The sequence below is a fragment of the Perca flavescens genome, chromosome 17, assembly GCF_004354835.1.
Source record: "Perca flavescens isolate YP-PL-M2 chromosome 17, PFLA_1.0, whole genome shotgun sequence".
Classification (NCBI taxonomy): domain Eukaryota; kingdom Metazoa; phylum Chordata; class Actinopteri; order Perciformes; family Percidae; genus Perca; species Perca flavescens.
Window position 1 is genome coordinate 31,972,113 of NC_041347.1, and position 10,000 is coordinate 31,982,112.

Below are 10,000 nucleotides of genomic sequence, written 5' to 3' on the forward strand. Positions count from 1 at the left end.
GAACTACAGCTGGTTCATGTCGGAAAGACCAAAAGATCACTTCCACTTTGTTACTTCAAGAAGAAGAACAGGAGGCAACGGGGCTGATGGGAAATGTAGTCTGGACCATTCCTCACCCGGCAGACTTCATCTGACACCAGAGCAGCAGAGCATCTTTAGCAGACTTCTTCTCCTTGTTGTCCTCCGTCTCCACACTGATGTCCTGGATCTGAGACACAGAGACAGACAGACAGGCAGTCAGACAGACAGAGATACAGACAGACACACACAGAGACAGACAGGCAGACACACACAGAGACAGACAGGCAGACACACAGACAGACACAGAGAGAGACACACAGACAGACAGACATAGACAGACAGACCGAGACAGAAAGGCAGAGAGACAGACAGATAGGCAGTCAGACACACAGAGACAGACAGACAGACGGAAAGACAGACACATAGACAGACAGCCCAAATGTCTCGCTGTTACTCTCATTCCTTTCAATAAACACACATCTGCACTAACAGACCTGTGAGCTCATTCATAATTTATTACCCTAACTCGAACCTTTGCCAACTCTGAAACCAACTCTTAGCCCCGACTGTCCAAAAAACCGATCAGATCCTCACACGATCAGGGACATGTCCTCACTTTACAAAAGAAATTCCTCAATTTCCAAACGTTCATAATTTATTCCAGAAACGGTTCTCACCACAGCCCTAAAACTTATATATACTTTCCAAAAAGCTGTTCTCACTTTCTCAACACGTGCACACTTAGTGCTGGGCGATATGGAGAAAATCAGATATCACGATATTCTTGAACAAATACCTCAATATCGACATTGCGGCGATATTCTAGGGTTGACAATTGGTGCTTTATCAAAATATGTTCACACTGAGATTTTAGATAAGTAATCACCAGTAGTGTGGACATAATGACTAAGTGGGGAAAAGGCAAATAATAGAACAGCTAGAACAGTCTGGTAAGTTCAGAAAATGACATCACTTTACTGTAATGCAGCCTTTAAAACCAGGAAAAGACACTTATGTCATATCACGATATCACGATATCCCAAATCTAAGACGATATCTAGTCTCATAACACGATAGATATATTGCCCAGCTCTATCTAAACACGTGCACACTATCGAGACCTCCTAACACGTCCATGCCTTCTTAAACTGTCCTCCCTGTCCAAACATACCCCCACACACACACTTTCTAAAAATCTATCGCCACATTCTGAAAATTTCTACGCTGTCTTAAACTCCGATAGATCCTCGAAAAGACGGCACAAACATCTCACCTTCATTTATTGACATCCATCAGTTTCAGTCTGACACAAGCTGCATCTGAGCCACAAATCAGACCACACACACATACAAACAACACACACACATACAGACAACACACACACACACACACACAAACACACTCACGGCTCTATGTGCCTGATTTAAAACCACTAAAAAGATTTTTTTTTGTTTTTTAATCCTCGGGGCTTATAAAAGATAAACCCTTTCCACCCAACTGTTCTCTGTCCTTCACCATGACATCATCGTCCGAGTGTACGACACACACACACACACACACACACACACACACACACACACACACACACACACACACACACACACACACACACACACACACACACACACACACACACACACACACACACACACACACACACACACACACACACACACACACACACACACACACACACACACACACACACAACGACGCAGGTTTCTGGGTCTTTTTAACCGGCATCCACTCCGCCAGATCCAAGCTCGGGACGCGACGAGAGGAAAAAGAACTTTAACAGTCGTCTCTCTTTTCTCAATGAGAGTTAAAGATGTCACATTTCTAGGATTATAAAGGATTTAACGTTACACGCACATCTGCAGAAATGATCTGGAACATAATCTTTTAATTAGAAATATTAATGAGGATTCATTTCAGTTTGATGATTAACATCCTAACACACTTTACATATTTGCCAGTTAGTTTTCTATTTTAATCATTAGGCACAAAAGATTTAACATTAAAAAGGGTAAATACCGGGTTTTTTTTTCAACCAATTGAATTTTCTAACCTGGCTCAGATTAATATTCTAAGTGTCTGGCAACATTATAGAAAGAGATAGACCTTTTAGTTAAAGAGTAAGATCCTTTTTTTACCCATAAAAAAATCTGCGGAATCGCGTTCGCTAAACCAACCAGACTCCATGTAAATAATCAATAATTTTAGCATCGTAAAACACACTTAATTCAAAGTTGACAGAAACAAAATAAAACTACGAAAAGCCATTTTGGGTCATCTTTCCACTTTTCCAACCATCACAACTCTAGTTTTGGTTGAAATAAACACATAGTTTACCGATTTACATGTGAAAATATGTTGGCTCTATACACGCTAAAAGTACTGCTTTTTTTAAATGGAGTCTGGTGGGTTTAGCACTAGTGACTTCAGAGCTGTTTCTGGTTAAACAGAAAGGTCTTAAAGAGGTTTTAAAGGTGTATCTCTGTAATGTAAATGGACTGTTCTTATATAGAGCTTTTCTAGTCTCAACGACTACTCAGAGCGCTTTAACATTGTACAGGAACCATTCACCATTCACACACATTCATATCCCAGCTCAATACTGGACCAGTTTCAAAGATTATTGTTCCCATCAGTCACTTACACACACAAACACATAGGAACATAGGTTTATAATCGGCATTTTGGAAGCTGCAATTTTGTTTAACCACACGCTAAAAATATATAATTCATATATTTTTTCCAGCCCGGTTTCTGGCAACGAGGAAGCCAAAAACAACCAGCTGGAAAATACGAATGTTGGCTGACCTTATGTGGTTAAAATAAGATTTTCTGCACAGCCAATCACACCGATTTACAGATAGATTTGTGCTATTTTGCCTCCTTTAACCCTCTTCATGTCGACCTGCAACTTTGTGTGTTTTCTGGGTCGAAATTTCAACATTTGGTTGTTCTTTTTCTACACTTTGACGTTTTTGTTGATTTTATTCAAATAGTTTTTAAGTTTTTTGGTGCTTTTTTTCCATGTTTTTTTTCCACTTTTTTTGTTATTTTTTGGGCGTTTTTTTTTAAATGATGTTTTAGTTAATTTTTTAACAATTCTTTTGTCGCTTTTTCCCATGTATTTTTGTCACTTTTACCCAATTTTTTGTCACTTTTTTTAAACAAGTTTTTGTTACCTTTAGCGATGTTTTTGATGTGGTTTTTTTTGTCACTTTTTTTCCAATTTGTTTGTTTCCAATTTGTTGTTTCCAAAATGTTTTTGTCGATTTTTGTAGCTTTTTCCAACATTTGTCAACATTTTTTTTCAACGTTCTTTTGTCGTTTTTGTTGATTTTATTCCAATTCTTTTGCCACATTCTTTCCAAATTTTTAGGGCACTTTTTTGTCCATTTTTGAACAAGTTTTTTGTGGCTTTTTTTAAACAAGTTTTTGTCACCTTTGGCGATGTTTTTGATGTTTTTTTTGTCACTTTTTCCGGTTTGTTTGGTCACTTTTTTCAGCGTTAAAAAATAATAATGTTTTTGCCGATTTTTTAACAAATCTTTTGTCGCTTTTTCCGATGTTTTTTTTCCCACTTTTTTTTTCACTTTTGGGGCATTTCTTTTTTATTATTATTATGTTTTAGTTAATTTTTTAACAAGTTTTTTGTCACTTTTATTAAAGTTTTTGTTACCTTTGGCGATTATTTTGATGTGTTTTTTTTTTTTTTGTCACTTTTTTTCCAATTTGTTTGGCCACTTTTTTCAGCTTTTAACTTTTTTTGAGGAGAACAGGAAGCTGAGTTTAGTTTAATTATGAAAGGGGACAGCGCAAATTAATAAAACACATGATTTTTCCATGGGCTAAAAAAGCCAGAATTAGCCAAAACGCTATATTTCATCTGTAGTCCCCTGTAGCGAGTCACTACTTGGAGACAGAGAATGAGGGTGGTACACGAGAGGCCCTAAATCAAACCTGGAAGCGGAGGATGATGGTCCAGATGAGTCCCAGGGTGAGGCGGTGGTTGCCGTCGACGATGTCGTGCGAGCCCATGTTCTCCAGGTGAACCCGTTGCTCCTTCAGGAACTGCAGAGCCTTGTCCACGTTCTCCAGACAGTGGATCCTCATCCGACCCTTGGTGGGTTTGGGCTGAAAACAAAAAAAAAACACGTTGGGAGTTTATTAACAATCTCCGAAAAAACACACACACCAGGAACATGAGGAACTGCTTCCTGCTGCCAAGTGAAAAAAAACAAAAGAAGAAGAAAACAGCTGCCTGCGGACACAGCTGCCCAGTTTCAACACTGACACCTTTCATTTTGTGTTCTTTGCAGAGAGAAAGTGAATTTCTAATAAACAATATCGCTCTCAATACAAACACCCAAAGAACAGGAAACTGCTGTTAAAACTTTAAGCAATAAATATAAAAAAAAACATGCTTAAAGTGCCCATATTGTGAACAAAAAAAATCACTTTTTCTGGGATTTGGGGTGTTATTTTGTGTCTCTGGTTCCTCCACACACATACAAACTTTGAATGAATCCATCCATGGTGTTCTGAGTGAGATCTGGTTTCTGAATGTGTCCTGCCTTCAGTCTCCTGGCGAGCTGGTTAAAATCTGCACGACTTTCTACGTCACTAGCCGAAACCAGGGGGCTAGGGGGCTAACCGTTAGCATGCTAGCGCTAGCTGAAGTGAACTGAACGCTAGATCACTTGAAGAGAAGTTTGTTTTGGTCCGCACCGGAGTTGGAATGAGCTTTTAAAAATCGCCCCAAGCCAAACGTACTATCCCACGATAGCTCTCCGGGGTCTGGTTAAAACCAAACTGCTCAGGTGTGAAAGCAACCTTAGGGCTCTCATTGCTTGGATTAAACTCATTATTCTATACTATTCATATTAGGGATGCACCGAATCCAGATTTTGGCTTTTTTTGGCCAAATACCGAATCCTCTGGTTGGGATTGTGCTGACTCCTCCTCCCATCCTCAGTCCATGAACCCAGTAAACACATGAATGAAGTCAACAGGGACTGTCCTTCCTTTGCTGTACCTGAAGTTGCTGCATTCTGGCTGCTGTCTGGAGATTCCTTCGTGCACAACTCGTATTCTTTCTGATGTTTCAGACCAGATGTTGTAACAGCGGCCATGTTGTGTATAGTTTAGGGTCCTCGCCACCACCGGACCAATCAGCATTGAACAGATTGAACATGTAGCTGGACTTGAATGGCCTTCTTTTGACTGAAAGTACTGCCAAACTACAACTTTTTCTGCTCACCAGTTCCATGTCCACTTTCTCACAGACTACTGCATTGAACGCTACACCGACGTAAACACCTTTCCAGTGGAAATTACACGGATTTTCGGATAGGTTTGTGCTATTTTGCCTCCCCTTTAACCCTTGTGTTGTCTTCATGTCGACATGCAACTTTGTGTGTTTTCTGGGTCAAAATTTCAACATTTTGTTGTTCTTTTTCTACACTTTGACGTTTTTGTTGATTTTATTCAAATTTTGTGTCACATTTTTTGCGTTTTTTTTTAATTATGTTTTTGACAATTTAAAAATATAAAAAAGCTTTATTTAATTTGAAACAAGTTTTTTAACGTTTTTTCCCCAATTTTTTTGTCACTTTTTTTAAAACAAGTTTTTGTCACGTTTGGCGATGTTTTTCATGTGTTTTTTTTGTCCAATTTGTTTGGTCACTTTTTTAAGCTTTAAAAATAACTACATTTTTATTTTATTCCCGTAATCAACGTCGGCATTGTTACGGTAACCAGCGCAGCACGCGTAGTGCAAGTGTAGAGTTCGGTTCGCTGGGAAAAAAATTCTAAGGTTCGGCAGAAACCCAACCCTCCCAATATCCAGCCGAATCCTGGATTTGGCTGAATCCTTAATTCATATAGTTGTATACAGGGTTTCCCAGAGGACCTATCCCTACTGTTATATACGGTTTGGCGCTACAGAGCTGTGATATCATGAGAGCTAGCGCTGGGCGATATAGAGAAATTCCAATATCACGATATACTTGACCAAATACCTCGATGTCGATATTGCGACGATATTGTATGGTTGACTGTTGGTGCTTTAACAAAATGGTATTTACACAATGAGATATTTGATAAATAATCACCAATGATTTAATGACTTAGTAGGTAAAAGGTAAATAATAGAACAGCTATGACATGTCTGGTGTGTTCAGAAAATGACATCACTTTACTGTAATCTATATCTATGTCACACATATTGTTATATGTGTGAAAAATACGTGAAAAATATGTGAAAAACACGTGAAATATACGTGACAAATACGTGAAAAATATATGATAAAATACGTGAAAAATACGTGAAAAATACGTGAAAAATACGTGAAAATATGTGAAAAATACTTTCTGTGAATTCTGTGCCTGCAGCCTTTAAAACCAAGGAAAGACACTTATGTCATATCGCGATACTACGATATCCAAAATCCAAAATGATATCTAGTCTCATGCCGTGATATCGATATAACATATTGCCCAGCCATAATGAGAGCAAATTTTTTTCAAAGTCCATCTGTTTATTAACGAGTCTGTATCATGTCTGAGTGATACATGGAGGATTAAAGCCACAGGATGTTCTGGAGGAGCCCAGCACTGATGCAATTTACAATTAAATAAAATAAAAAGTCCATCTGGTCAACATCTAGCTTCAAACTTCTTTCAGTCTGAGGTGGGTTACAACAGGAGTGACCAGCTGCTGATTATCAAACTACTCTCTGCCTGCTCTTCCTCTGCTTCTGCAGACTTAGGCTACATTTACACATACGTGGTTATTTTTTTTTTACAAAAAGGAGACATTTCCCTTTGTTTTTCTAAAAAAAGCTATGTGCCAGAGTGTCAGAGTGGAGATTTTTTGAAATCTTCGTTTGGACGTAAACTGAGACAAACGGAGGTTTAGGGCAGCCGAGAGAGAGAAAGAGAGGAAGTGATTGGTTGCTGTTGTTGCTATTTTTAGGGATTCTGATTGGCTAACGTGGGCTTGAGCTTCTCGTTACACCGCCGCCTACAGGTCTGGCGTGTTCTCAGCTGCATTGACGGCATATATACAGACAGCTGTGCGTGATGTTATTTTTGAAGGGGAATGAGAGGGGGGGGGAACACCAGAGCAGGGGGAATGAGGGGAGGGAACACCAGAGCAGGGGGAATGAGAGGGGGGGAACACCAGAGCAGGGGGAATGAGAGGGGAAACACCAGAGCAGGGGAATGAGAGGGGGGGGACACCCAGAGCAGGGGGAATGAGAGGGGAAACACCAGAGCAGGGGGAATGAGAGGGGGGGAGACACCAGAGCAGGGGAATGAGAGGGGGGAACACCAGAGCAAGGGGAATGAGAGGGGGGAAACACCAGGGGGGGGGAATGAGAGGGGGGGGAAACACCAGAGCAGGGGGAATGAGAGGGGGAAACACCAGAGCAGGGGGAATGAGAGGGGAAACACCAGAGCAGGGGGAATGAGAGGGAGAAACACCAGAGCAGGGGGAATGAGAGGGGGGAAACACCAGAGCAGGGGAAAACACCAGAGCAGGGGGAATGAGAGGGGGAAACACCAGAGCAAGGGGAATGAGAGGGAGAAACACCAGAGCAGGGGGAATGAGAGGGGGGGAACACCAGAGCAGGGGGAATGAGAGGGGGGAAACACCAGAGCAGGGGGGAATGAGAGGGGGGAAACACCAGAGCAAGGGGAATGAGAGGGAGAAACACCAGAGCAGGGGGAATGAGAGGGGGAAACACCAGAGCAGGGGGAATGAGAGGGAGAAACACCAGAGCAGGGGGAATGAGAGGGGGGGGAACACCAGAGCAGGGGGGAATGAGAGGGGGGAAACACCAGAGCAGGGGGAATGAGAGGGAGAAACACCAGAGCAGGGGGGGGAATGAGAGGGGGGGAACACCAGAGCAGGGGGAATGAGAGGGGGGGAAACACCAGAGCAGGGGGAATGAGAGGGGGGGGGAACACCAGAGCAGGGGAATGAGAGGGGGGGGGACACCAGAGCAGGGGGAATGAGAGGGGGGAAACACCAGAGCAGGGGGAATGAGAGGGGGGGAACACCAGAGCAGGGGGAATGAGAGGGGGGAACACCAGAGCAGGGGGAATGAGAGGGGGAACACCAGAGCAGGGGGAATGAGAGGGGGGGAAACACCAGAGCAGGGGGGAATGAGAGGGGGGAAACACCAGAGCAGGGGGAATGAGAGGGGAAACACCAGAGCAGGGGAATGAGAGGGGGGGAACACCAGAGCAGGGGAATGAGAGGGGGAAACACCAGAGCAGGGGGGAATGAGAGGGGGGGAAACACCAGAGCAGGGGGAATGAGAGGGGGGGAACACCAGAGCAGGGGGGAATGAGAGGGGGGGGAACACCAGAGCAGGGGGAATGAGAGGGGGGGAACACCAGAGCAGGGGGAATGAGAGGGGGGAACACCAGAGCAGGGGGAATGAGAGGGGAAACACCAGAGCAGGGGGAATGAGAGGGGGAAACACCAGAGCAGGGGGAATGAGAGGGGGGGAACACCAGAGCAGGGGGGAATGAGAGGGGGGGGGAACACCAGAGCAGGGGAATGAGAGGGGGAAACACCAGAGCAAGGGGAATGAGAGGGAGAAACACCAGAGCAGGGGGAATGAGAGGGGGGAAACACCAGAGCAGGGGGGAATGAGAGGGGGGAACACCAGAGCAGGGGGAATGAGAGGGGGGGGGGAAACACCAGAGCAGGGGGAATGAGAGGGGGGGGGAACACCAGAGCAGGGGGAATGAGAGGGGGGGGGGAACACCAGAGCAGGGGGAATGAGAGGGGGAAACACCAGAGCAGGGGGGATGAGAGGGGAAACACCAGAGCAGGTGGAATGAGAGGGGGGGAAACACCAGAGCAGGGGGAATGAGAGGGGGGGAACACCAGAGCAGGGGAATGAGAGAGGGGAAACACCAGAGCAGGGGGAATGAGAGGGGGGGAAACACCAGAGCAAGGGGAATGAGAGGGGGGAAACACCAGAGCAGGGGGAATGAGAGGGGGGGGAACACCAGAGCAGGGGGAATGAGAGGGGGGAAACACCAGAGCAGGGGGAATGAGAGGGGGGAAACACCAGAGCAAGGGGAATGAGAGGGGGGAAACACCAGAGCAGGGGGAATGAGAGGGAGAAACACTAGAGCAGGGGGAATGAGAGGGAGAAACACTAGAGCAGGGGGAATGAGAGGGGGAAACACCAGAGCAGGTGGAATGAGAGGGGGGGGAACACCAGAGCAGGGGGAATGAGAGGGGGGGGAACACCAGAGCAGGGGGAATGAGAGGGAGAAACACTAGAGCAGGGGGAATGAGAGGGGTGAGGAGTGAGAGAACTGTTTAGAAACACAACTCTAAAGTCTTAACTTTAGGTCAGTCTCCGTTATAAACTGCTGCCGGAAGCTCTTTCGTTTTTGGGTTTCATATCTTTCTGTTTTGAATGACTGGTTGAAAGTCCTCACGATGACACCAACGTTTGTTTGAAATATAAATAAAACTGAATACATTATTAATGTAGGGGGAGGAGGAAATAGGGTAAAGAGGACAGAACAGAACAAATTATTATTATTAAATTATTAATAATCTACTCACATACATACCTGGAACCTCTAACTGCTCTTAACTGCTAATTTATGCTAAATGTCATTTATTTATTAATTGTATAATAACACAATACCATACACAGTCCTATATACCTTTATATCTATCTTTATTTATCTGTAGTCTATTGTTGTTTCAATGTTTGTTTATTTTTTGTAAAAATATTTAGCTAAATTTTATTGTTATTCTCATACTGTATTTTTTCTATCTTTTTTCTATTTAAAGAGTGTTTTGTAAGATGCTAAATCTGCTGCTGGAAATCTAATTTCCGTGCGGGAGTCATCCCAAAGGGATCAATAAAGAGAAGTCTAAGTCTAAAGCTCTCATATTATGCTCATTTTCATGTTCATAATTGTATTT

General features: G+C 43.4%; 1 protein-coding gene across 1 annotated transcript in view; it reads right to left on the reverse strand.

The window, feature by feature from the left end:
- The window catches only part of LOC114572631 (spectrin beta chain, non-erythrocytic 1), a 216,605-nt gene that overhangs the window by 94,047 nt on the left and 112,558 nt on the right, over positions 1-10,000 (reverse strand). Inside the window, exons 6-7 of the mRNA XM_028604335.1 lie at positions 3,994-4,167; positions 117-208 (exon numbers count right to left, since the gene is read on the reverse strand). Of these exons, the coding sequence (XP_028460136.1) occupies positions 117-208; positions 3,994-4,167 (266 nt within the window). The remainder of the gene's footprint in view (positions 1-116; positions 209-3,993; positions 4,168-10,000) is intronic.